Below are 27,666 nucleotides of genomic sequence, written 5' to 3'. Positions count from 1 at the left end.
CAGGTTGCTTCTTTGTATTTTAGTTTCAGATGTGAAGCCATCTGTCTCACAGGCTCTGAGAAGATAAGTTCAAACTGTGTCATGGAAAATATTACTGAATCTTGATATGACTGAGAAATTCTGCCAAAAAAGAGCGTTAGGCACTGATGACATCTCAGAAAATGACTTCAGCGTTTAAAGATGGTTCAAACAGATATTAGGTATTCATGTGTACACAATGTTTACCTTCAGCCTTTCCATTATGTTTATACTTATTGTAAAATGACACAGTGGAATTTGAAATTTGACAAGTTCTTCAGGAATCAGGTGATTTTTTTTATCATTCCCTAATCTGAAAAGCCATAATTGAATAGGGTGCACATTATTTTTCTTCATTAAAAGTGGTGTAAATGCAGATCAATATGTTACAGATTACAGATATTGCATTACTTCAAATGAGCAACCAAAAAATATATAAATTTGGCAATATTTATGCACTTTAACAGCAAATATTTAGTTGAATATATGGCCTCAGCTGCATGTAAAAAAGCATAAAGAACCTGTGAATATTAGAATGAATAGTATTGTTTGTCTGAGGTGAAGGGCATAGAGCTGAAATCTGTGTTGCCAGGTTAAAGTTCAAAGTCTTTCTGTGGTTTTTTGCAGCTCTTCTGCAGACATCACTGAAGGAAACCACACAATTCAGTTGTAGTTGTAGAGGGCATATCGTGCAAATGAAAGAGAAAAAAAAAAAGCTTTGCTTACTTTCAGACACGAAGCTGTTCACACGCTCACTGCTGTGGGTACGTGTTGCATTCAGCTCATGCCCTCCGGCGCTCGCTTCATGACCAATCAGAAAGATACAGGAAACCGTGTCCACCAACACTCCCCACGACTCACACAGACGACCCAGACGTGGAAATCATCCCCAGACGGATGAAACAAGGAACGGCTGGAAAAGAGGAGAGCAGGGAACAAGTGTACTGACGAGCCTTACAGGTGGATGAACGTGGTAAGTTTCTGACCATGGATGAGAGCGATGTAGTTCACAGATTATTTATTGTAATATTTTAGAAAAGATTCTGATCTTTGTACAAAAAATTTGTTTTCAAAATACGGTAAATCTTACGTAACACATGTATGTGAGTGTTTTGAAGCCATATTTGCCATATGCATAAAAGTTTCTTTCATAGCTGCTCCAAAGTTTAGAAATAAACCAATCGTATTTTCAAGGTTGCAAAGTTTTTGATGCTGCTATTTAATTTAACTATGTTTATAGTCACTGTAAAAAAAAACATTGAAACACATGGGTATGTTTGTGAACTGCTGTTCTTATTCACTCCATTTGTTTTAATTTCTTCCCTCATATTGGCTTCACATTCTGCATTCAGTCCTTATTTGACCACGAGGTCAAACAGATCAAATCTGTATTTCCTTGTCGCTGCTAAGTGGCAGGAGAAAGGAAGGAAAAAGGTGGACGTGTGTGTGTGTGTGTGTGTGTGTGTGTGTGTGTGTGTGTGTGTGTGTGTGTGTGTGTGTGTGTGTGTGTGTGTGTGTGTGTGTGTGTGCTCAACAAAGATAGTTGGCAAAGTACATTCCATGGGCGTAGATGTGTTGCAGGAAATCCCACTCCCATTCCCGAAGGACTTAAATAGAAACACAGGCTCACAAAAATAAATGGAAAGAGAAAGAGAGAAATAAACATTGGCTCAGATAGCAGACAAAACTATGTGCTTAATCAAAGAACGCAACTATAAATATCCAACATATGAATCTGACATCTAATTCAATCAATTCTATTAATACATACATCATTTTAAAAGAAGTATTCAATACCTCACAAATTTCTTCTTTTTTTAACCTCAAATAAATGCTTCAGATCATCACGTTTTAACCGCAGAAGAAGATTAGTTTTCAAATATAAGTTTTCAAATAAACTCATTTATAAATCACCCTCACATTTTTAGAAAAGAACTGCATTGAGATTGCAAAACCTGTAGAATCAGGAAACCACTTCAGTAGAACCTGTCTGACAACAGGAGGTGGGCAAAGAAAAAAATCTCAGAGAGCAAAACATCAGATCCAATCAAAACAAAAACTAAAGAACAGACAGGAAACCGAGATCTGTCAGCATAGAAATGATTGCAAAACCATTTCTAAAGCTTTGGGACTCCTGGGGATGTGAGACAACCGATAAAAAAGAAGTTATGTGTGGACCAGGATTTTCTCTTCTTTCTCTTATCTATCATTTAGCTGACAAAAGTGATCCAGTTCAACTTTATCAAGAAATTTGATGTCAGTACAGGAAGTGTTGGCATTAAGCAGGCTAACTTTGTTTTCTGCACAATGTTAAGACACTTTCATAATAACTCCTTCATGCACTTAAAGGGCCACATCAGTCCGTGTTAGTACAAAGCATGTCCACAACAGAGTGATCTAATACATCAGATAAGGTAATTTTATTCATATAGCACATTTTCAGCAACAGACGTTTACAGATAGATTCTGACCTCTGATCAGCAGAAATTGATACAACATAAATCGTAGACGTGCATCTTCCCCAAAACACCTGCCGTTCACTTTCACATAAAAGCTTGTTTCAAAAATCAAAGCAGTAAATTAAGATTTACATTACAGTTTGTTTGATCATCTGAAAATGTTTCAGTGTGAATAAAACATAAAAGCAAATAACATCCCTTAGATTAAACACACGCGTAATTTAACACCAATGCAAAAATATTTAGTATTCTGCATACACACAGATTGTCTTTAAATGTTCTTTTTTTTCTACGCAAACTGCAAAACATCGGAGTTCTCAATAGAGGGCGCCATTTATTTAGAAAAAAGTTTTCCGAGAAGCAAAGCATTACAAACTTTACATCACTAAACTGCTTAGTAGGTCAAAAGCCACAATTTAATTTTGCTGCTTCATAATTAAGATTTCATACCAACCCCAAACCCAGAAATCATTTACCTTCAAGGAAAGTTTCTGTTTTTCTCTTCTATTATTATCGCCATCAAACACAGATTACTTTCCTACACAGAGCTTGTTTTGGATCCAGATCTTTTCTGTTTGAGTCACTTAAAGCAGACATTACTTTATAAAGCAAGAGCTGCATGGAAATCAGACTAGACTTCAGACACCATCAAATTATTCTATGTCTTTTCTTATCAACTCAGACTCTATCACCAGCACAAGAAGAAATCCCTTTTCGTTAGCTTACATAATGTGACATCACAGAGCTCCTGCAAGACTTTTAAGAGGGATAGACAGGTTTAGTCACAGCACAGACATTTTCAACTATGTAAACACTTTTCTATTTGATTTCTACATTTTGGGTAAGCTGCTAGGGCATCTTAGTGACTCCTCAAAGGTCTAAACATTGTAAGAGGATACCTTTTCTTGCATGTTAATGTTTATAGCCATCCTTTAGTGTGGATTCTAATACATTTAGTCTTGAAAAAAAAAAGCTGTAAAAGAAATCAAAATGATTTCTGCACGCTTTCAAAGCTATCCTTCACCCACCACACGCTAATGGATTAATGCTTCTGGAGGGAAAGAGAAAAGTGCTGAGGTGAGCAACAGGTGCTGTAGTTTTTAATAACATAAACAATAGAGGCTGTTTGGATATGCTGCCCTCCTACATCTAACCAGGAGGGGAAAGCGCAGACCCACGCACAGAAAAGCAGGACAGAATGGATGTTCTTGTGATTGAGCGCCTTGTGGAAAACCTTGGCAAACTGAACTGCCTCTGAGGTCAGCGCAGGAAGGGCAGCCCCGCTCTGGAACAATGGCAGGGATTTAAACAATCCTTGCATAACAGCCTGCAAGACAGAGTTGACTATGATCCAGTGCAAGGAAAATAAAATGACAGAAGGTTCTCCTTCGTTGTTTACAAATTTGTAGACTTAAGCTGGTGCATCGCACTGCAATCGAATGTCATCAAAAAGTTTATTTGTTTGAATATTTCAGTTCAACAAGTGAAACTCGGAAAAACTCATTGGTGACAATCTATTTATGTCGACGGTTATGTTTAAAAGTTAACAACAATTTGTTCTGTTATGTTGGATTACACAATCATTAAGAAGACTGCTGACTCATCAGTTGTCTAAAAGATATTCAACAACTCCACAAGGCGGGTAAGCCACAAATTATTGCTAAAGCAGCTGGTTTTGTACATATTACTGTATGCAAGCACTTTGAAAAATTTTTGGAAGGAAAAAAACTGTGCCAAACAAACAGGGATAACTATAACCTTAAGTAAAAGGAAGAATATCAAGGTAAAATACATTACTTTATAAGGTATGAGCTGGAGTCAACTGCAGTGCATAACTTGGGTTAAAACTATTCAATTCCTTAAATGTATCCAAAGCGAATTTCCTGTGCTATAAAGGGCTGAATGGTTGCTCAGTTGTACAAAGTCCACTTTAAGATGCAATATATTTTGCTTTTCATCAAGAGCAGAGAGGCAAAGAAATCAGAGCTTCAGCCGTCGACGGCGATTTGGGAAGCGATGTTTCATCGAGTACAAAGTCAGCAAATCCCTGTATCAGGAAGTTTCAGAGCACTTTGTTTCCCTCTGCTGACAGGCTTCATGAAAACGCCGATTTAATTTTCCAGCACTTGGCACCTATCCTCACTGCCAGAAGCACCAATATCTTGTTCAGCGATGAAGGCATCAACACATTTGATTGACTGATTGATCTAATGCCACAAATGATCTGTGGAGTCTTCTCAAGAGAAATATGAGAGACACCTGATTCAAGTGGTTTGGCTTCTGTTAGAGCCATGATCACCAGAACTGACAACAATAAGTGTTTGAAATATTCTCTATATTGAATATAAACTCCCTGCGACAGACTGGCGACCTGTCCAGGATGTACCCCGCCTCTCACCCGGAACGTTAGCTGGAGATAGGCACCAGCACCCCTCCCGACCCCACTGAGGGACAAGGGTGTTCAGAAAATGGATGGATGGATGGAACATAAACTCACTGTTTGAATTGAATTATTGAAATAATTATTGAAACATTATTACTTTGCTTTCCTGCTTTCCAGATATTAGAGTCAAGTTGTCTTTTCCATGGAAAACTTGGTAAAGTCCATCTGTTCCCCGCCAAGACGGCGCACACCAGAGATCGGTGAAGTAAGTAATTTGATACACACGGGTAAAACAACAAATTGTGATACTGGTGCCTGCCGCTGCCGGTAACTAAGTGGTAAATGGGCGGGATACACAAACAACCATGCAAATGGAAACTCATACTTCAGAGCAATAGATAGACTAATTACAATCATGTTTTTGAAGAAAGTCGTACTTGGAGGACATGCTAATCTGAACCAAGGACCTCCTTACCAACTTATGCCCCTGCAGGAACAGTGATAAACTTTTTACATTTGTTTTACAAATGTCACAGCTGTGCATTTCATAAAAACTCACCATGCCTATGAGGTTTACAGTATAGCACTGTTATAGCATAACAGTCGCTTGAATGAATCCTTAGTGCATTTCATGGAGAGCATTTCTGTCCAAAGTAAAGTAGAATGTAACCTTTGCTAAGCCTTTCAAACATGCTTGATGTTTATCTTAAAGTTAATACCCTCCAAGATTAATTTTTAATACTGCAGCTGAACTTCTACTACAAATATTACGATCCCATAAAGCAGGGACATGGATGTCACAGTGTAACACCTGCGCTAAAGACAAACACAGTGAGACTGAGAAGTGGATAGAAAACTTTAAAAGCTGTTCTGCTGTTTATCTGCTCCTGTTCAGGCCAGGCTGAGTCCGACAGCTGGTTGACCTGATAAGTACGCCTCCACACAGTTCTGCAGCTTGCTTCTGATCTGAACAAACTAAACCTTGCCATACCTGCAGAGAACAGAGTGCTTCAGTTTATTCTGACTGACTGTTAAAGAATAGGAACAGCTATAAGTGACTGCAGAGCCAAGTTTAGCTTCACGATATGTACTATGAGCAATTTAATTCACGTGAGACAGACTTAAAATCAAAACAGTTGCACATACAAAGTAAAATATTTATAATTTTAATGTTACAGCATTTTTAAGCAGATTTCACTTTTTCTTCTGTTACTTTTTCCTTCCACTCAACTTTGAATTAAAACGTTTTGAGATAGGAACACAGTCTTCTCCGATCCACAGAAGTAGTTTTGCTTTTCTCAGCACCAAACCATGAGTGCCTACTCAAAATGTGTCAGCACACACAAAAATTCACCTGAAAAATATTTCATGGCACAACTGAATAAGTTTCCTGCTCCAACCCCTTTCTGTTGCTGCCCTGGGCAGTTGCCAATAAATCCCTTAGCAAAAATGCTATTGTTGATTACCTTTGGCGCCTTATCCTCTGAAGAGTGTCAGTGAATGGATATGGATAACTGTCAAAGAGAGTTAGGTAGTAACTAGTTACATTTACAAAAAGTTACTGAAGTAACCAAAAATACATTTAGGGGTATTTTTACTGTGTATAGTTCTTTTTACTTTTACGTAGGGGATTTTATTGTGAAGTATCACTTGAGTAAAATATTTGCCACTCTACCACTGTGAATAGTTTCAATAAATGATTAACAAGATTGTTTTAACCAATAATTCAATAGACACAGACACACACCTGCAGTTTTTAACATTTTATAAGTTTATATATTGTTTGTTTTGTTTTATTTTATTTTGTAAATAACATCATTTTGTCTGAATTATTTTCATTTTGACCTTTAAACTACCAAAATGTCCACATATATTTATATGTTTGTCCAACTGACGGTGTAATTTCAAATGACTGATGTTTTGATCTGAGTAGCCTTTTTACCAAATACTTTTTCACTCATATTGAGTAACTACTTACATTTACTCAAGTAAAAATATGTGTAAGTAGTGCTACACTTACTTTAGTATTTTTTGGGGCATTCTATCCACTTTTGCCGTCAAGTCAGCAGCAGTTTTATAGTGTTTCTGTATTATAATTTATTTAATATTCGTCCGATGTGACATGTTTACTTTTGTTAGTTTGGGTTGGTCAAAATTAACCAAATAAACGCTTCAAATACATAAGTTATATTAGTGACACCCATGGCAATGATGAAATAAATTTGTTGAACGTATTTTAATTCACCAAGACGCACTCATGTTTCTAAAGGACGGCACGCAGCACCTGCCCGCATCCAGTCCAAATATGTCAGAGCAGATAAATCCAACTCCGTTAATGAGGTGGTAAAGCTGCCAGAGGGAGGCCGCCTCTCTGACGGAGCCGTCGGTCCACAGAGCGCGCGCACACGCACGCCTGCGCAGAAGTGCGCCTGTGCCGCTCGGGATGGCTGAACATTACGCAGCCCTTCCTGACAGAGGCAGGCACGTCCTGGAAGCTCTGAGTTCTGGATGCGTTGGGACGGCAGGAACACGGTCTGCTCGGGATTTCTGACTCAAAATGCGCAGGCAGCGTCTCTGCGGTGCTGAGCGGCAGCTGTGCAGAAATGAGCGGGCGGTCAGCTGCGTGCCGTGAATAATGCGTGGACATGCCGAGGACGTGCGAGGTTCCTCCGACTGGGAAACTTGTTCTTCGGTTGTTTTGATCTGACACAAGATGCATCTGTTTCGGACTCATAATTACCAAGTGTTTCCTCACCGCTACTCAGTGGAGAAACCGACCATACGGGGCATCAGTTGGGTATGTTTACTGCGCAGAAATACCTGTCGTTTTGTTAAAGTTATGTAAAGACAATCATAATATGTGCTTTAAAAACCTGCATTTTTTTAAAGACATAAATGACTATACTACCACAGGGTCTTTTTAGAAATGAGTTTTTATTCAATAGTGGTGGAGCTCTTAACCTCCAGAAAACGATAATCAAAATTTTCTGGCAAATTCCAGCATTTATATCACATGATGCAAGAACTGAGGGTTATCTTCTTCTATTAATACCTAAAACTTATCTAATACGGCCACTTATGTTTACTTTGAAGTCCATGTTGAGTATTTTCGTGACATTTTAGACAATTGTTTTAGCTGTGCACATTAGTATTCCTAGCCTCGGTTATGACAGAAAATTGTGATTTTTCTACTCAAAACGTGCTTAGCTGGTGACAAAGAGATGCTTTATGTTCATTTATATTTCTCTATGTTGGCACAAAAAAAAAAAGAAAAACAGCAACCTATCTTCAGTTGTTTTATTGTAATGCATTACATCATTGTTTACAACTGGTTTCAAATGTGACCCTTAATTATTCTGGTAGTTTAGTCTTAACTGGAATGGGCAAATATTGGTATTTTCATAGTATGATAACCTGAAGTAGAATAGTATAATACTTATGCATGTAATTGAAACAAAAATATGTAACATTCCCAATAATTGCCACTGCAGTAACTGGAATATAACATATTTATCACTATCCTTTTGAAAATGTAATATACAACACATCTTAATCTGCTAAATAATGACCCAATATATTTATCTTCAAGTCCCTTTTTTAAAAGAATATTAGCACTTTTTTCTATCTTAAATTTTATCAAGTGACTTGTTAGCTATAATTAATTTTTTTAAAGAATATTGATGGATGTAGGACTTTAGAAATTTCAGAATTTTGAACAGTAACTTTGAAACATTGACTAACTTTATTTTCAGTAACTGACTCAATTGCGGTATTGTTGGGTGTTGGGAATACAATAATTGGTTTTATTATGTACAACTGATCAGAAGGGCAATTATTTTATTGTAAGAAAATAAGCCTGCTCTGTAAACAAAGTCCCTTCACCCTGAAACCACCGTAAGAGTCGTGTGTTAATACCCATCAGCGGTTCCCAAACTTAGAATAACAAATCAATAAATGAGGTCTGAGCATCTTCTTTACAAGCCAAACTAAATAACAAAAAGAAATCACACTAAAAGCATATTTATCTAATAAAATGTATAAAAGATTAAAACAAAAACTGTATTTTTGAACAAACTAATTACTGCTGTTTGTTGTTTATGGACCAGTGTGAGCTCCCAGAAAATATTAAGTTTGAATGAAAACATCGAGGTTTCAGAACATTTAAATAAACATGATTTAATTATTTAAACGAGAACATCTACAATTGTACGTACTGTTAAACTAATACATTTATTATTACAGCTCTAATAGTATTGCCCAACTTCCACATTAATCAGATCGATGGCTGGAAATTGGAGTCCCTGCATCATGATTTTGTTTAGTTTTTTTCTCCAAAGACAAATCTTTCTTTCTTATCAGAGACAGAAGGTGCAGCTGACTAGCAGTGCGTAGCAGCAGGTAGAGAAACCTCTCTATTATGTATATCTTATTATTATCTGAAAGAGTTTGACTCTTTTCTACTCTTATTTTGAAACCCAAAAGGTTTGGAAACCACATCTTTATGCTAGACCTACTGTGGTTTCTATTTCTAATCATTTTCTACAACTTCAGAGCAGATTTGTTTTAAAGTGTTGGAGTGCTACAAAGCTGTGCCACTATTACTCTTTTATGTGCAAAGTGCCACTTCACAGAAATCTGAGGAATGGCTCCTACTAGACCAAAGCAGAAAGTCTCTATTGTGTGTGCAACCCCAGAGAAGGGACATGGGAAGGCACACAGCTTTTCTTATTAAACTCAGGTTATTAATAGTGTATTGTTTATTGTTCACCTTCCCCGCAGCTCCTCCGCTAGGTTTACGGAGGGGTGTGGAGAAGAATGTGCAAAGTGGAAGGCTTTGTTTCCAGGTCACAGGAAGACACAGAGCAGGGTTGAAAGCCTCCGGTTCTAAATTTACAAGTCGCTGAAGTAGAAACAACTTTAAATCTCCAGAGCCTGGCTTTGTTTTCATCAGCCCCATCAGTTTCAAAGAAACACACAAAATCAGATTTTAAAAAGAAGGATATTTTGAAGTGTAAGTTGAAAGGAAAAGAGGGAACGGGAATTGAACGCAGGATAATGGCGTTAAAGACTCTGAACATTGTGCACCTGCTATACCAACTTAGTCACCCAACCTCCTTCTCTGGCCTTTTCAGTTTAATCCTGACATCTAAACCACTGATTTTGAGATTATCCAGATAATTTCACACATAATAACTTGCTCAATATTCAAAAAAGACACAATAGATGTTACTTGAGAGGGTACTTTTAGTTGAAAGAGCTTTTCTAGTTCTAAAGACACTTTTTTTACTTTGAAGAGATGATTATCTTATGAGCACATTGTGTTAACCACTCTGGTAGTGCCTACGTGGTAACTGTACATTTCAGTTTGATATAATTAAAGTTTTGCGCTTTTCAGTTCACTTTTTAATTACTGATCCAATTAAAAACAAAGACTGTAAGAACTGAAACCAACAGCTGACCCTTGTTTTTCTTCAAGTCCTTCTTTTAACGCAGATAAAAAGCAGATCTGTCTTTTCTGCCGGTGTCTTCCTGCAGTCCCGAAAGGCAACTGGTTCCTCCACATTGTTGGTTTTAGCTCTGATTAAATTTCTTTGCTCGAGTCTCCACTGACGAAACTCTTGTACTGCTTGAGGGAAATTAGCATATTTGGAAGTCATGGTTGTAAACTATGCTTTAAAAACTTTCTTTAAGTTTTTGGCTCACGCAAATTCAGACTTTTTTTCTTCTTGAATTAGGGAAAATATTTTGTCATCCGTGCCTTAATCATGTGACCAAAGTGCAGACCAGACAAAACACGCCACAAAGTCTGGCTGCAGAAGGAGTAGCAGCAGTGATGTTTATCAGTGACGCGAAGATCTTATCACAACTTAGATTAATGTCACCAGCTACTGTATATGTGTCACCGTCAGCGATGCCATGTGATTACTCTTTAAAAAATCTTTTCATACAACTTCAGTCCACTGATTCAAGCTTTTGCTGCTGCTCCATTATATGAAACACATAAACAACACATGGATGATCTCATATTATCAGTTAAGCATACAACTTACTCAGAAAGTAGCGGAAGTTTTTATTTATTCATCTGATCTCTGTTGCATATTGCATAAATATTAACGCAATCCTCTATTACACATGTACAAGTCCACATTCACACAGAAACTGATCTATCACAACCATTATTACCTAAAAATGTTCAACTTTTGTATTCTCTGTGAATAAAACCTCAATAAATCACTGTGTCTTTTGAAAATATTATAGTTCAAGTTTATTTGTAAACTATAGTCGCAATCAAAAAGTGATAATAGCAATAATCCCGCAAGCAGGTTTATAAAAACAGATGTATTGCATTGTTTAATTTATAACCGACTTTTATATTAGAAAAAACAAAGAATGGAAGAAAATCTACGATTTACCATGTAGAAATATTAGTGCTGTTTTGAGAAAATATTTTTAAAAAACATAGATGATTAAAGACTGTACTTGTTTGTTCACAAAATAAATAAGTCCAACACTGACCCCTGTGGTACGTCACAAACAATGACATGTGAGGGAGTTAGTGGACATTTTGGGAGATGTGAAATGACTAATTCATTTCTGCTCAAGATGAGCTTTTATGAGGCTGTAAAATTAGATTTATTGAAAACAATTACCGTGGGAACACAGGTACACTGCAGTAATAACGAGGTGGTTATAAAAACATAAAAACCAGGCAGCAAGGAGGAAGTCCCAGTTAGACCAAAGTGCAGCTATAACATCGCATAGTGTTATATAAGCTCAGAAAGCAGAAAAGGTAAATTAATATCCAGAAAAAAAAACATACATAAGTAAGCAACAATAAAATCCTGTTGCTAAAATAAATAATTGTTTGTAATTGAAAGCAAAGCAGCATCATGTGAGGAAGCAGACTGTGCATATTCCTCTCTCCACCCACTGATTATACCCACTTGACACCTACCTACTCTGTGATGGAGACAAATTGTCTCAGACAAGGGAGACAAATGTAGGTAATATTTGTGTTGACCTTCATCTCTATGACAATAAAAACAGTATTACCGCTATCCAAGCACTCCAGCCTGGCAATATCCGTTCATTTAACGGAAGATTATCATCAACAACTAGTCCAGCTAGTCGGAGCAGAACGCTGCCGGTGCTCCGCAGAAGTTCAAGTGTTTTATTTCAGAGGTTTGAAGCATTCTGCAGATCAGAGGAAGTGCGAATAAAGCCTCTCTTTCTGTTTTCTCCTAGACTCCACTGCCGGAGGCCCTGGATCCAAAGGACACTATGAAGCAGGTGTGTATGCCAAACATTCTTCAGTACATATCCTCCCCACAGCCAAGAGTAATTCACTGTTCCAGTGTGTGTTTTTAAACTCCCGAAGACCAGTGGGAGAGTCATGATTTCAGAAGAGATGAGAGATCTGAAACTCAATCTCTTAGAAAAACGTAGAGACTGATAAAACCAGAACGAATTATTAGAAAAACAATTTTATCTAAACGACATTGATTACAGGTAAGTTACAGGCTTGGGCCAGGATGAAATTCTCACAGTATATTAATCTTCATTTAAAAAATACCAAAGTTTCACCATATCACAACATTAAAACTAAAATTTAAGAGGAAAAAATCTTTTATTTAAAATAAGTAAATACGATAGCCATTATAACACTCCAGTGTTATAAAAGTAACACTACATAATCCAAAACAGACAGATTTTTCTGTATAGAAGCTTCCTTTCAGTCAGCTAATTTTCAGTGCACAGCAACAGGTGGGGAAGGGGCAGAGTGTTGCTCTTTAGGAAGTAAAAGCTCTATTGACTCAAGTGGAAATAGATTCAGCAATATTTCCAAACAGTCAAATTTGGTTTTCTCATGAGGAAGCAAAAAATGCAGGAAAACTTTCAGTCAGCTGACTGGCAGTTCACAGTAACAGGTGGGGGAGGGACAGCTCTGCAGTACTTTATTCTTTATGCGGCTGAAGAAAAACTCTTATCACAAGGCAGTTTCTCAGATTAGGACTAAATGGTTGGAATAGCAGAAAGAAAAACTTGAACTTGTGATTTTTTTTATACTTTCATACTAATGACTGAATTACTGTTATAAAACCCTCCCAAACTTCAAAAAATGTAAATCATGCCCTAAATCTCTGCATCGTCACTCACTGACAAGCACTTGGCTTTGGTTTTGCTGATGTTTAGTAATGTGTAGACCAGCGGTGCATGCATCCTCCAGAAGTGCTGAACGGGTTCTTTTGTTGTTGCAATATCCTGCACTACCACTCAAGCAAGTCTTAAGAAACGCATTCCTAGCCCAGGAGCCATAACGAGTCTAAAGGGCACTTTAAAGGCCCATGGATGACTGATCCTGAGCCCTCCTCGATCCAGTCCAGACCCCTTGAGCTGTTTTATCTGGACTTCTTCAGTGTTGTGCCAAGCAGAGGAGCTTTAAAAGCACTGATAGTGCAGATGATCATGGAAAGTGAGTTCTGGTTAGATTCAGTGGGCCCTGTTTGACTGGAGAAGTAAAGTGTATTTTTCATCTCTAGGTAAATCAAAAACTTTTTTTTTTTTTTTTCTGAGAGAAACAATGGGATGGCAGAGGAGCTGCCAGTTTGGTTGCTAAGCTCCAAATGCTAACCCCTTGTATTAAAATCATACAGTATGGTCACACTGGACAAAACTGATTGTTTTTAATAAGACGATGATGCTTATAAACCACAAAACCAGAGTAAATATTAAAACTTAAGCTTGAAAATATCCAGGATCTGCAAATGAAGACAAATATGGCCGGCGATGGTTGGGGAACAGCTGGTTAAAGCCACTCCCAGGTGGAAGAGGCTACCTGCATATGTTTGGACTGAGAGGGTACCGCCAAGAAACAAGCTCAAACTCAGCTGAAAGTTGCACAAACCAAAACTTTTACAAAGTCTTTATGTCAGAGGAGACAAAGATTGAGCCTTTAGGTAGCATGGTTTAGGTTGTTTGAAGTGAAACTAGTGCAATACACAAAATTAATAATAAAGTAACCTAATACTAGGATTCATGAATGACTAGCACAGGGGTGGACAACTCCAGGCCTCAAGGGCCGGTTTCCTGCAACTTTTAGATGTGTCTCTACTTCAACACCTGAGTCAAATAATGAGGTCCTTAGCAGGACTCTGGAGAATCTGACTGCACTGAGGAGGTGATTCAGCTGTTGGATTCAAGTATATTGGACCAGGGAGACATCTAAGACTTGCAGGACACCGACCCTCGAGGACCAGGATTGCCCACCCCTGCTCTAGCCTCAAACTTATTTAAAATGTATGGAATATACTTAAAACCTGGGTGTGAAAACCACCAGGGTTAAAGCAGAGAGGTCATGTAGTCAGTCAGACTTTATGCCAGAAGGTGGTTATTGGCTCCACAAAGGGAGTGGCTTCTCGACAATTTCTTAAAGTTAAATTTCTTCAAATATTCATGGCGGTATACGTTTATATTTACCTCTTACACCCTGTGTGGATCAGAGAAAATCCACAATAAACTCAAACCTGTGGACTCAATTATTGTTTTTTTTTTTTTAATTTTTAAAACCTGTTAAAGTTCTTTATCATTCCACCCTGACAGAACAATTCAGATAGATAATTGAAACTCCAGCATTTCTGACCAGCACTTTCCCCAGACTTCTGGTGTATGACAAGATGAATGTGTGTCCTTCAGAAGAACTGTTTTGTCTTTTTCTCAGAAAAAGAGAGAGGTGTCAGAGTCAGTCCATGGAGCTGTGCTACGCGGCTCGTCAGCTCACGCAGTGTTCTGCTTCTTCTGCTTCTCACCCAGCACATCCCACTAAGGTCACACAGAGAGAAAGACACAAAGAATCGTCTCGCCTACAGAGGAGACAGAGTGGAAAACTCTGTGCGCTCTTAATCGTTCCGCCCAACAACACCAAAGCATAAAACTACACTGCATATGTTTGTTTGTTTTTTTCACAGTTTAATGTATCATCTTTTTTTTCCAAGATTAGAAGTGAGTTTTTGAAGACAATACTGAACAGAAAATACAAATGTGAAGTACAGAAAAGATTACAATAATCTTCTACTTGTACTCGAGCATCAGCTCTGCCATACAGAGCTGACTAAATGTTTCACTGCAGTATGAATTGTTCTTTTAAAGAACAATAACCTAACCTACAACAGGTTAGGTTGGGCTTTACACATTTTTTTTTCCCCACAAAATCTTTCTTAGATGATGAGATTTTATTCTGGTCAGTTCTGCCTGTTGTGATCTACTTTCAGAATTAGTTGTTTTTGGGCCTGTCACTTTAAATCCAAATAAGCTGCTGGTCACGACCCCCAACTCAGCGTTTACATTTCCACATAAAAATGGCTGCAAACAGATGAGCAAATATACAATCGTACATCTATGAAAAGCAGAAGTAGAGCCTCCTGCACAACCAACAAGAATGCAGAAAGTGCATACACTCGTAAAACCAGCCGACGAAACATGCTGGAGCTCTGCTTGGGTTGCCAGGTGATGGGCTGAGCTTTGCTGGATATGAGATAGGTGTGATTGCATGCCACCCTTTGCACATTTTTAGCTTTCTAAAAAAAATTTAAACTTTATATCATATTGATACCTGTAATATAATGAAGTTTGTGGGGAACATGTGAAAAAATTACATGTGTGAATGCCTTCGTAAGGTATTATACATGACTCCTGGGTCTAAGATTCATACATTTTCTCCCTTGAGAACTTGCATATAGGCCGTATGTTTGAATTATTGCTGTATATTTAACTGCTCTTTGTTTTACACACCTTTTGGCAGGTCAGCATGTGAGATTTATATTTGCTGTACAATTAGACTCACTTAGAGCAATTACCTGCAGGGTTACAGCTGTATATGACATGAATAGATTACCAGTGTGTAAACCCAAGGCCACAAATAAAAACAGTAGCTGAGAGAGTTAAAATGTTGCATAAAATGAAAAATAGTTCTGCACTTTGCATGTTTATATAATTGTCAGGTTTAGCAGTGAGGGGGTAGGCCTCTCTGTGACTTATGGCTTTGGAAGTGATTATTTTAAAGAACTTGCGTAGGTAATGGAAAGTCGTCTCAAAAGGGACATACGTTTTGGTTCTGACATGCCTGAGAATGTGACTCTGGGAGCCTCAGGGGGAAAACGGGCCCCTGGGAACACTGGTGACCTCCAGACAGCCTTACTCCAGGGAGGTTTCACAGACGCCTCTTCTCACACTAACTACCCCCATGTTGCGTCTGAGGCTTAAGTGCTGCAAAAACATGTTTGTCAGCTGTAAACGACTCACATGGGCAAACACGTTTTGATACCAAACACAGCTGATTGAAATAAATAAAGAAAATGCGGCTTACCTTGTAGAAACATCAAAAGCAGCGCAGGCCTTACGCCGACCTTAACCTCAGTTAGCAGCTGGGCAAAAATGGCATCCAAAGACAAAAAGCACACTAGAGAAAACAAACTGTCTCATTTCTGCCGAAAACATCTCGGCATTCCCAAATGGACTGACTAAAGAAAAGTGACACATTTTAGTTACATCTGGCATAAAACTAACATAATTCATAAATAATATATATCATTCTGACAGTCAAACATGGTGGATAATTCTGACAAAAAATTTACACATTCAACCACTTGAACTTTTTTGCATTATACATAAAAAGCACAATAAATTAAATTCAATATTTTATTGCCTAAAACGTAACATCACAGCATTTCTTTAGGGAACACTTTATCTTTTGTAGCAAAGAAATGCATCTGCAGCTAAAAAATGCTTTTAACATCAACATGTGAAAAGCTCAGTCGTTTCTGCTTGACTTAACAGTGTACGGTTAATCTGTTGAGTATTTTTTTTGGATTAACTGATAATTGGATAACAACAGGAACTTAATAGGAGTTTTTACAGAATTTGAACCAACTGAAACTAAAACTATGTCTTGAGGAGTTCTGGGTTGAAAATATTTACAAATGAAGCAATTTTTTTTATCTTAAATACAAAATTATGTGTTTTTGTACAGTTTTGGCTTAATATCTTTCTCTTTTCAGCAAATTTGCATCTTTTGTCTGTATATTCTAGTTAATAATTGATTACTAAATTAGTTGACAATTATTTCACTATCAATTCATTGCGATTAATCCGATTGTTTCAACCTCAGACTCTCAGCTCAAGGGCACTTTGTGAGACCGAGAAAAATAATCTGAAAAACATTTCCACGTCCACTTATACGTGACTCACAAAACAAACTGAAGGTTATCCGTGACCTAGTCAAAGTCTGAACTTTAATTCAATCACCCTTCTGTTGTTTGACTTAACGGGCTGTTGTGTTTTAACTTTAATTTCTCTACAGGCCTGTAAAAATTATTCCCAGTTATCACAAAAGATTGCCAGCAGTCGCTGGCGCTAATGTGGGCCAGCTTATTAAGTTTACAGGACAATTACTTTTTTTACGTGATACCAGGATAGTTTGTCAAACCCTTTAGTTGAGTCTGAAACTTAAAACTGTGACAAAAAAAGAGAAAACAAAATGTTTTTTAGAACATTGTTTAGCATGTATACATGCTAAACAGTGTGCTGTCGTCTTTCTCTCCATAATAAATCATAGTTGTCAATTTTGATTTGTGAATTTGCATGTAAAAGAAACGACGCATGGGTGGCAGTCGCCTTGACGTCATCGAGTGTAAGGTCAGAAGGGAAAGCAAAAGGTCAGCGGGTGTTTTCGTATCCTAAGGCGCATGATAATGGGAGGTTAAAAGGTTTCAGAGAGGTTCTGCCACTTGTTCTCTTTAAACTCCACTTACCGATTCAAATTAAATAAAACAGCACACAGTCAATGTGGAGCTCTGTGAAACTCAAGTCCACCACCTTGGGCAAACAACAGCCTCTTGAAGAAAATCCAGAACGCAAGCATGCGAGCGTCTGAGCCACTCGTGTAATCACAAGACGTGCAGGAGGTGTCTGCAGGCAAACAAGACAGGGAGGAGCAAAGGTCCCACCATACTCAGTCATAAAATGTAGGTCATGCTATGAACTTGAAGCATCCTGAACTACTGGGTATTACAAAGCCATAAACCAAGCCCTTTTTTATTACATAAGATTTCTGTCTGCATGAGTGGCTGACAGGCTTTGGGCCCCAGTCTCTAGTGGTTTTATGTTTTAAGCCAGAGCTCATTGAGTTGCATGTGGACACTTGTGTTAATCACATTGTGGTGACCTAAATCTGTGCGCGCAGAAAATGTGGGGACGTTTCAGGACAGAATAAGTCCACATAATGGCAGGTATTAGATTAAGCCAGAAAACTGACCTGGTTTACTAGAAGGTAAGTGCAGGTGGAATTAGTGCTAAGTAGGCTGCTGTTACTCTATCAGCATACAGGAAGCTGCTGTAAGCCCTCTGAAGTGACGGAAACCCACCTCTGTGCTTCTGCTTCAGACTTTCAATGGAAAGTTTTGGCTCAAAGAAAAGAAAAAACGTAGAGGGTGGTGAGAAGGCGAAAGTTTGTTGTTGCCGTGTAGCAGCTACAGAACGAGCTGCGCAGGCTGGGAGCTCAGTGGGGTGTGGGAGAGTTTCGCAGAGCCATTTTTAACGCATTCTCACCCTCATGCAACCCACACTTACACACACGCTAAGTCACACTTCAACACCTACAGAAAAAACTACCTATAACAAACTGCTAAAATAATATTAAACATATTTTCACATTAATATAATTTGACACAATACAGATAAAACCTCTGATTTGATTGATAAAATAAGATTTAAGCACACTATTATCTTAAAAGTTCTATTTCTAGAGTCTAGGAGGCCTCATAAAAACCTGTGGAGGGCCGGATTTGGCCCACGGGCCTCGAGTTTGACACATGCGGTATAGAATAGCATAAATGAATCCAAATGGGAATTCTTGGCACGATTTGAAAATAGTTAATAGAAAAAACTTTATTGAAAAGAAAAAACTTGACTCTCTAATTGTGCAAAGGTTTTACCGACGTTTTCCAAAAGACGCATCTACAACGTATAAACTCGGGGAGTGAACGCATACCACACTTTTCAGACTCTGAAAGCTTGCAAACAATGGAAGCTATAAATCATGTTTCATCCACTTCACAATTAAAGATACTTTGTATTGCTTTGTCTAAGACCTCCAGTAAAATCCATCAAAATTAAAACCACTCATCTCCTCCTTTCTGTTCAGTTTCTTTCGGATCGTGTCGTAAAAGCTGCGCGGTCGGTGTACAGCGTTATGGTCGAGAAGAACCCTGGCCTGATCCGAGACAGGAAGCATCACCTGAAAACACACAGGTACTTCAGCTCACAGTGTTTTTACCTTCAGCTAATACAGGCGACATGTGTTACAATCTGCTTCGTTTCCCCAACAGGCAATGCTGCTCAGGGAAGGAGTTGGTTGACTGGCTGATGAAACAGAGCGAATGCCTGCAGTCAAGAAGTCAGGCTGCTGGAATGTGGCAGGTCCTGGTGGACGAGGGAATCCTCGTTCATGGTGAGGGCGCTAAATCCAGCTTCAGTTCAGAAAAATCCTGTGCACTGCCTTGGAAAACTTCACATTTTGATAAAAATCTGGCACGTTTATTTGCCTTTAGAAGTCATTTAATCATTTAGTCTAATTTAAAGATGCAGTCTGCATCTTTTATTTAGAAAAATTTAATTAAAAACGTGTTGTTACAGTACAAAACAGATAAAATGTGAAAATGAAGCTCTCTGCCTTCTCCCAGTGCTAACTACAGAAATACATCACTCAGTCAGGAACAACCAGAGATCCAAGAGGACGGTCTTAGGGCTGTCAATCACTCTGGTGTACATGCCACTCACACCCTCCTCATTACTCTCTGCTACACTACTGCTGGTTCACCACAACATAGCCTTAGCATTAGCTACATATGCTAAGGCTAGTTAGCATATCCACCAATGACATCGGATAAGCAGTTTTCCTGGCAGTAAGTTATTTTGCGCCATTTAGCAACGCATACAAGCTTATTTATTGTTATGGTGTGGTGCATTTTTGCAGACTGCTATGACTCAGAGGAGTTGATTTTTATAGATATTGTCTCATACCTTACTGTCAAAACAAGGTGACAATTTGAACAAACATGAAAAAAAAACAACTATTAAAAAGCTGAACAGCTGAGCTCAAGACATATTATGTTAATATTCATGAAATTCTTGGATCTTTGCGTAATTGAAGATGCATGCCACTGATGGATGTCTGATGTTTCTTCCATATTTAATGTCTTTAATTTATGCTGATGATAATCTCGGCAGCAGTAGCATACTCTAACATTTTCCAGAAGGGTTTGAAAAGCGTGAAACTCAGCGCACATGAATATTGTGGCATCGGTCTGAAAGCGTTTTCTGCCGGGTCGAGGGTTCTCTGGCTGTTCATGCCTCTGAGATGATGCTCCGTTATCCCGATGAAGACCACTCCAATCAGGACACAAGTGCTTCATCAGGAGCCAACAGGAACTCAGAAACAATTTGCACTTATTTCCATGTATCTGGATTTTTACGAAGCTCATATCTGAAAACAAAATTTACTTCAATGTCAAAACAATGTCCGACCTTGAGGTAATTACAGTACCTGTAAATGGTACTCAACTGCTTGGACGTTTTACCCTCTTTATTGCTTTTATAAATCAATTATAATCAACTAAATTAGGCTTTTGTGACAAAAACGACTAATGTCAAACTGATAAAGCTACCAGGTTACATGGGAATTGACTGAACATCCCATTTCAACCCTGTCACTGAGGTCTGAACTTTGACTGGGCCATTTCAGAACAGCCACCTTGTTTTCTTCAAACCGTTTCTGCATAGTTTTAGCTAAATGCTTTGGGTCGTCTTGCTGATAAACGAACGTTCTCTGAAGTCACAGAACCAAACTGCCTCCAGGATGATGCTGCCACCACCATGCTTCACAGTGGGTTGGTGTATTTGTGGTGATGTTACTCCTCTTTGATCTCATCTGCCACTTGACCATAGAGTCTCCACACATTTAATTTATGTTACATATTTTTGTCATTATTTTGTTGAAATTAAAGGATTTTTAAAATATATTTTTTCTAATTTTATTCAACATGACTGATTTGGGAATTAAATGGGTGAAACATCCAGAGAGGCAAATTCTTTTTACAGGCACCGTTTTTCTGTGTTTGAAGTGAATAAATTTTTAAATCCTGCCGTCTTTTCCTGTTTTGTGAATGTTTCCAGTGAAACAGGATCTGAACTTCCTTGACAAGGACACACAGTTCTACCGGTTCCAGGACTCAGAGTTTGGCCTGAACCACGTCTCCAACGAGAAGGAGTTGGAGGACGAGCTGCATGAAGCTCTGTCCCTGCTGTCCCAGCTGGGCCCCGATGCGCTGCTCACCATGATCCTACGCAAATGGTCAGCATGGAAAACTGTTGGACAGTTTTTGTGTATTTATTAGGGATGCACGTTAACTAATGAGTTGATCTAAAGTCAATTGATCTCATCAATAAGCAACCATTTTCTTAAAAACCCAAGTAAAAACCTGAGTGTCGACTGTCTTTTCATAACATAACAAGGGCTAAATTTTTCAAAATATACTGAATTTAACAATATCTCATTACATTTTAATATTTTGTCAGCTGCATACTGAACAAACAGAAAATTGTGGTTTTCTCACATTATTATAATTAGACATATGCATAAGATATAACAAAACAGAAACTTCTGAAGTTGCTCAACAGAAAAATAAAAGAGAATAAAATATGTGAAACGGTTAATTCCCAGTGAACAGAGATGTTCATTCGGTCTGTGATTACCCATGAAGAAATATTTTCTCTGTTTTCCCCTCCGCTTTTCTGTCATCACATCCTCCTCACCTTCGTAGTACGGCGAGTACTATTAAGGTGAATACTTAACAGCTTAATTTTTAAACAGAACCGCATAAAGTACATTTAGCATCCCACAACAGTTTGGATCGTTTCTCTTTCTTGCTCCGTTATGGTTCCGCCATCTTTGTTTCTGTGTCAACTGCCTCTGCTTAACGATGATCAACGACGCCCTCTGCTGAATTCCGGCCAAATTACAACACTAAAAGAAGGCCTAAGTGGATGTTATTAGTTACGCAATTGGAGCTAATTTTACTCTAATGAACCATTAGTCAATAATTAATCGTAAGGTGATCAATTGTTTGCATCCCTAGTATGAATCAGCAGTCGTATGATTTGCTTAAAATATGTCTAAGGTTCCTGTGCCAGTGTAAGGAACCAGAAGAGACAGATGCTCATGTTGATTATTTGTTGTTCAGTCCCAGTCAGAGGAGCGCTGAAGACATCGAGGTCATCTATGAGGAGCTGCTCCATGTGAAAGCCGCCGCTCATCTCTCGTCTTCAGTAAGTCCTTTACTCCTAGCTTCTACACACCCCTTATGTTTATGCTTTTATTTAGTTAATAATCCACTTCCACATAGTCTAATTCTAGGCTTCCTGTCTTTACCGTGTTGTGTCTGTAGGTGCGGAAGGAGCTGGCCGCAGTGCTGGTGTTTGAATCCCACGTTAAGTCTGGAACAGTCTGTAAGTGATTCATTACCGACATTATCGCTCATAACGGCTCTTGGCTCTTACAGAGGGAAACTGGATAGTTAATAACCGATGACTTATGTGGAATTATGCGTCTTCATTTCAGATTAGCAAGCTAAATCAACATAGGTGGAGTCTTTGTGTTGTGTTTATCATGGGTGTGCAAGTATTTTTATTTGGTCATTTGATTCTTTTGAATTTATTATTAGGGTGGAATTGTTATATCCAAATTTAGCGATTTTTAAAAACAAAAAATGGGTTTAGAAGTCAGAATTTATTGTGTATTTTTTCTGGTCCACAAAGGATAGCAATTATGTACAGTGCAACCCTAGCTGAGGGCCAGCACATTTGGTCAGCTGGTTTTACCTCTATATGTGTTGTACAATGGCTTCTGGAAAGGACAAGTGTTTTGCTGTTGACTAACCATCCAGAAACCACTTGCTACATTCTTGTTGGTTGTGCTGGAGGCTCTACTTCTGCTTTTCAAAGATGTACGATTGCACAAAGATGTATAATTCCACATGTTGCAGCCATGTTGGTATACGGGTGAAAACATTGAACTGGGGGGCTTGGCTAGCGGCAGCTTATTTGGATTTAAAGTGTGAAGACACCCTAAAATAGCTTATTCTGAAAGGAGTCTGCTAGTGAACTCAGCAGACAAAAATTTATTATCCAAGAATGATTTTGTGCAAAAAATTAAATTAAGATGATAAGACCTGTCCTAATCTGTCCAGGTAAGCATAATGGGTCACCTTTAACAATCTGGTCAAATAAGATATTGAGTTCCTCTGCATCTTGCTAAGCAGCATTTATCTGAATATTAATGGGGTTTATGTATATGACACCATAACAGGATTCATGCTGGTACTCCTTCACTTTATACCATTTTAAGCATTCAGCCTCTTTAGGTCTTCATTCATTTTTCTCTTCACTAAAGGTGAGCAGATAACTTTTTTTTTTTTTTTTTGCTCTCTACCGTGCCTCCCTGTTCGTGATTATGAGAGTTAATGCAGCATATAATAGGAAAGGTGCAATGTAAGCGGGGTTGTCATAGTAATTTATTGACAAAGATGTGTGTAGGTGAACCATGTTTGTGCTGACTGCGTTTCATTGTGATGCAGTGTTCAGCCAGGGGGATAAAGGAACCTCCTGGTACATCATCTGGAAAGGCTCAGTGAACGTGATCACACATGGAAAGGTAACCCTGAACACGGCTTTTAGGTTAACTCAGATTTGAGCTGATTGTCATGCTCATGTGACTTGTGTTCAAACAGGGCATCGTGACCACGCTGCACGAGGGCGAGGACTTTGGGCAGCTGGCTTTGCTGAACGACGCGCCGCGTGCCGCCACCATCATCCTGAGAGAGGACAACTGCCACTTCCTCCGTGTTGACAAGCATGATTTCATTCGAATCCTCAAGGTTTGTCCGACATCCTCCTAACTCTACATGAGATCTTCATGACCTGCAACGTGTCACCAGCAAAACTGTAATTTTCTGCTCTGTTTTCCAGGATGTGGAGGCTAATACGGTGCGACTGGAGGAGCACGGGAAGACCGTCCTCGTGTTGGAGAAGAGCGCAGACTGCAATGGTCAAGGGGGAGCTGCAGCCAACAGCAAGTGAGTCACACACAAGCATTTCTCTTCCCTAACACAAATGCTACTGTATTCTTTCGTGTTTCATTTGTACATCTGAACATGCCGTCTTGTTCTTTCAGCCCAGCCGATAACAATTTGTCTAATATTACTAGATGTCCTCAACGCAATGGGTCTGTCAGAAAACACTGACATGCACACTTTCATAAAAATCCAAAGATGACATGATGGTCATATAAACATTTGGCTTAACGTCTTCATTTGTGATGTTGCACCAAATTTAATCATATTGTAATTCAATGTCTGCTGAGTTAGAACATTGTTAAAACTGCCACTTTGATTTTTATGTAAAATCAGTCAAACTCCCTTTAGATATAGTTACTTATTGAAGAACAAGTTATGGATTTTAATGTTCAGCTATGTTTTTGTAAATCGTTATTGAATCAAGTTCAAATCTACACTCTAAAAAACAAGCTTATTTCTCTACCTGTCATTAATGACAGAATATAAGGTGCAGAGTGGCTGATTTCTGAGTACATCGTTTGTATTTTTCTTGTATTAAAGTGAAAGAAATAATAATTTAATGTTTGCTTTAGCTGCATTTTATCCTGACTTGAGGTAAATGTTGTCAGTGTACTATATGTCAAAAGGAGCTGATCCACCATAATGTTCTCTAATGAAAGCTTGTGTGCCTTTTGTGATTCATCTACCCAAATACACACACCAGAGACCCAACAGGATTTTTTCTGTCAGTGGTTTTATGAAAAAGCAATGTTCTCAACTGCATGAATTGAAAAAAATATTGTACGTAGATGTCATTCAGAATTTTAAAACCGTAATATGACATGTAAAGACCCTGGTCAACCCCAAGGCAGCACAACGAAGCAGTGCAAGGCATTAAAGAAGTTTTCTTCCTTTCCTTTCTGTTGCAGATACACAGTTATGTCAGGAACTCCTGAAAAAATCCTGGAACATCTCCTGGACACACTGAAGCTGGATTCCAATGGAAACGATCCTATAGGTGAGAGGAAACCACATCCCCATGCTTTTCTGTTTGTCCAGACGATCAGATACAGCTGACTGATCATCTCCCCTCAGATCCCTGCGTGAGCGACTTCCTGCTCACTCATAAAGTCTTCATGCCGTCCAGCCAGCTGTGCTCAGCTCTGCAGCATCAATATCCTGACCAATGTTTTCAGTTTATTCACACTTTGGAAAGTGCTGCAGAAAATTATAATGTCTGCTAATTGCGTTAGACCCTTAACCATCTTTGCACTTACCAGGCAGAGTTGTCCAAAGGCTCAGATCAGGAGAAGACTGCTTACATCTTCAACACCAAACAGAAGGTAGTGAAGCTGATTGCCCAGTGGGTGGCGCTGTACGGCCTTCTGCTGAAAGAAGACCCAGAAGTTGGGGACTTTCTGGAGGTGAGAAACTGATCTTTATTAAATGCAATGAGATATTAAAATACTTGAATAATTCTCCTTCTCGTTTTTCTTCTTGGCTCAAGCAGAGACTGAAAAAGGAGGTTGCAGCTGATTATCGTTTGTCCAGCATCCTGAAGGAACAGTTTAGGGAAAGAAGGAGAACAAAAGTGTAAATACTTTTCACTTAGTTCCTGCTATTTTTGCAAGAAATTAATTCATGAACACTAAATAATGCTTTGGAACACCATTTTTATCTTTGTTTTATAACTTGACAGGATGGAGAACGGCTATCAGTCACTGAGCAGGGTGAGATTTATTTATAATCGATGCCTTTTGTTGTCTAGTTCTTTGAATGGCCAGTATGACTAGAAAAGCACTTCTAACACTCTCATTAATACACTTTAATTTCAAAATATCTCTTCTCTCACTGATCTGAGTCATTTTGTTGCATTCGACAGAATCAGCAGTTTGATTGGTTTTCGAGCTGTGAGGAGCCGGTTGGGAGACTGCAGCCAATCAAAGCACAGGATAAAGGTGCGCAATGTTCTGGATCTTAAACAAACCAATTAATTAGTAAATCAGGGAGAATGTAACACATTCATACATCAACTGTTTTATTTATATAACTGAGTTTTTAAAATAAGATTTCAAAATGTCCACACTCGTTACTGATTTGCATTAAATAAGCACAGCAAGACTATGAGAGATTATTTATGCACTCTGATTGCATCCTCTTATTTTGACATAATAGTGCAAATGTCCTTCTTCCAATAGTTTTTCACCCATCAGATATGCAGATATGCATATATGCAGAGATTAATATTCCAGTTCATATGTGCAACTAAACATGTTCCAACAAATATCCTTTGTCAACAGTAGTGAGCGGGCAACACCCATTACGTTTACATTTCTACCTTAAATGCACAAGAACAGTGACACCTAGTGGCTCAAATAGGGCATCGTTGTGTGTGCCCTCTTCAAATATATTGACAAGATATTTTATTGCAGTAGCAAAAGACGGAACACAAAGGCCCAACTCTTACCCAACTTACAAAATAGGAAAAACAAGAGAACATAAGTTATGAAATGGCTAAAAGAGAATAGTTTCTCACCTAAATCTGTCCAAAGCTACAGGCAGAGTAGTTAAAAAAGCTTAAACACTCACTCACGCTGAGAGTCACCAAACTTACTGTGTCAGAACTGAGTGTCATCTTTAAGTATTAAAGTCTCCATAGCTGTTAAGTCTTTTTTTAGTCTTCACCAGGAGTGTCAATAAAGGATTTATAGGTGGAAGAAATTTAACAAATTTGCTTTTATTTGTACCAGAATTCTGAAACCGTCACACTTTTTTACTAAATAATATATTGGCATGTTGAGTAGATACCTTAAATTACATAATTAACATGTTTTTGAATACAAAATAGAGCTAAAAATTGTAATATCTTTGAAAAAACATTTTTGCAAAACATCTTTTAATACCTATTACCTTCTTATAATAATCTTGTTTTTAACTGCTTTATCATGCATCCTTCATTTATTCATGATTTGTTTAGGTCTATTTTTGCTTATGTGCATTCCTTTCTAGTGCACTTTAGGTTGCATAGAGAAAATTTAACTGATTCAAGTTACGTTGCAAAAATAAAATCGTATCAAGTATTTTTGGTCTAAGTTTCTAGCGCAAATATCTTAGTCCACTGGACAAGTAACTTTTTATCAAGATATAAGAGGTTGTTTTAAGTCAATCGCTTATTATTGATCAAATGAACTAGTTCCACTAGAAGATTATTTAATTTCAATCATGGGGAAAATGCCAAGTTATAAGTGAAAAACTTATCAGTATTTAAAAATTACTGAAAATTTTGTGTTTCTGCAGCATTAAATGAGAAAATGTTGACGTTTCATTTTGTTTTTCCTCTCACTTCAGTGTTATACGAGATTTACAAGGCAGACAGCAAACCTCTCTCCTTGATGCTCCCTGTAAGCTCATCTGTTCAAGAGGTGATGTCGGCAATAGTCAAAGCAGATGGAGATCATGTTCTGGTCAAAATGAACTCCAGTGGAGGTGGGCCTCGCTTTTACGGATTTCCAACAGTTGTAGAAACTTTAACCCTTCTATATTCGTCTCAGGTCCAGTAGGTTGGTTGACTTCACAACAGACACATTCAAGTTCACTGGGTTTACTGTAAGAAAAGAGAAAATCAAGTTGGTGGTTAACATCA

The 27,666-nt window shown here is 38.2% G+C and overlaps 1 protein-coding gene across 3 annotated transcripts in view; it reads left to right on the top strand.

The window, feature by feature from the left end:
* The first annotated feature begins 795 nt into the window (after window positions 1-795).
* Window positions 796-27,666, top strand: part of rapgef3 (Rap guanine nucleotide exchange factor (GEF) 3) — a 32,246-nt gene continuing 5,375 nt past the window's right edge. The window contains exons 1-18 of one of the 3 annotated variants that reach the window (XM_015045023.1): window positions 796-991; window positions 5,038-5,125; window positions 12,106-12,150; window positions 19,058-19,164; window positions 19,242-19,363; window positions 21,088-21,265; window positions 22,155-22,239; window positions 22,359-22,419; window positions 23,547-23,623; window positions 23,700-23,846; window positions 23,938-24,044; window positions 24,953-25,041; window positions 25,119-25,197; window positions 25,297-25,447; window positions 25,531-25,616; window positions 25,723-25,753; window positions 25,906-25,981; window positions 27,372-27,509. In XM_015045023.1, the coding sequence (XP_014900509.1) occupies window positions 5,063-5,125; window positions 12,106-12,150; window positions 19,058-19,164; window positions 19,242-19,363; window positions 21,088-21,265; window positions 22,155-22,239; window positions 22,359-22,419; window positions 23,547-23,623; window positions 23,700-23,846; window positions 23,938-24,044; window positions 24,953-25,041; window positions 25,119-25,197; window positions 25,297-25,447; window positions 25,531-25,616; window positions 25,723-25,753; window positions 25,906-25,981; window positions 27,372-27,509 (1,642 nt within the window). In that variant the 5' untranslated portion in view covers window positions 796-991; window positions 5,038-5,062. Of the gene's footprint in view, window positions 992-5,037; window positions 5,126-7,273; window positions 7,658-12,105; window positions 12,151-19,057; window positions 19,165-19,241; window positions 19,364-21,087; window positions 21,266-22,154; window positions 22,240-22,358; window positions 22,420-23,546; window positions 23,624-23,699; window positions 23,847-23,937; window positions 24,045-24,952; window positions 25,042-25,118; window positions 25,198-25,296; window positions 25,448-25,530; window positions 25,617-25,722; window positions 25,754-25,905; window positions 25,982-27,371; window positions 27,510-27,666 lie in introns of those variants that run through there. The other 2 variants (XM_015045020.1, XM_015045021.1) reach the window with 2 other exon arrangements.

The sequence above is a fragment of the Poecilia latipinna genome, unplaced genomic scaffold (genome assembly GCF_001443285.1).
Source record: "Poecilia latipinna isolate Pla-1442-1.1 unplaced genomic scaffold, P_latipinna-1.0 Scaffold701, whole genome shotgun sequence".
Lineage (NCBI taxonomy): Eukaryota > Metazoa > Chordata > Actinopteri > Cyprinodontiformes > Poeciliidae > Poecilia > Poecilia latipinna.
The sequence above is the reverse complement of the archived record's forward strand: the minus strand, read 5'-3'. Positions and strand labels throughout refer to the sequence as shown.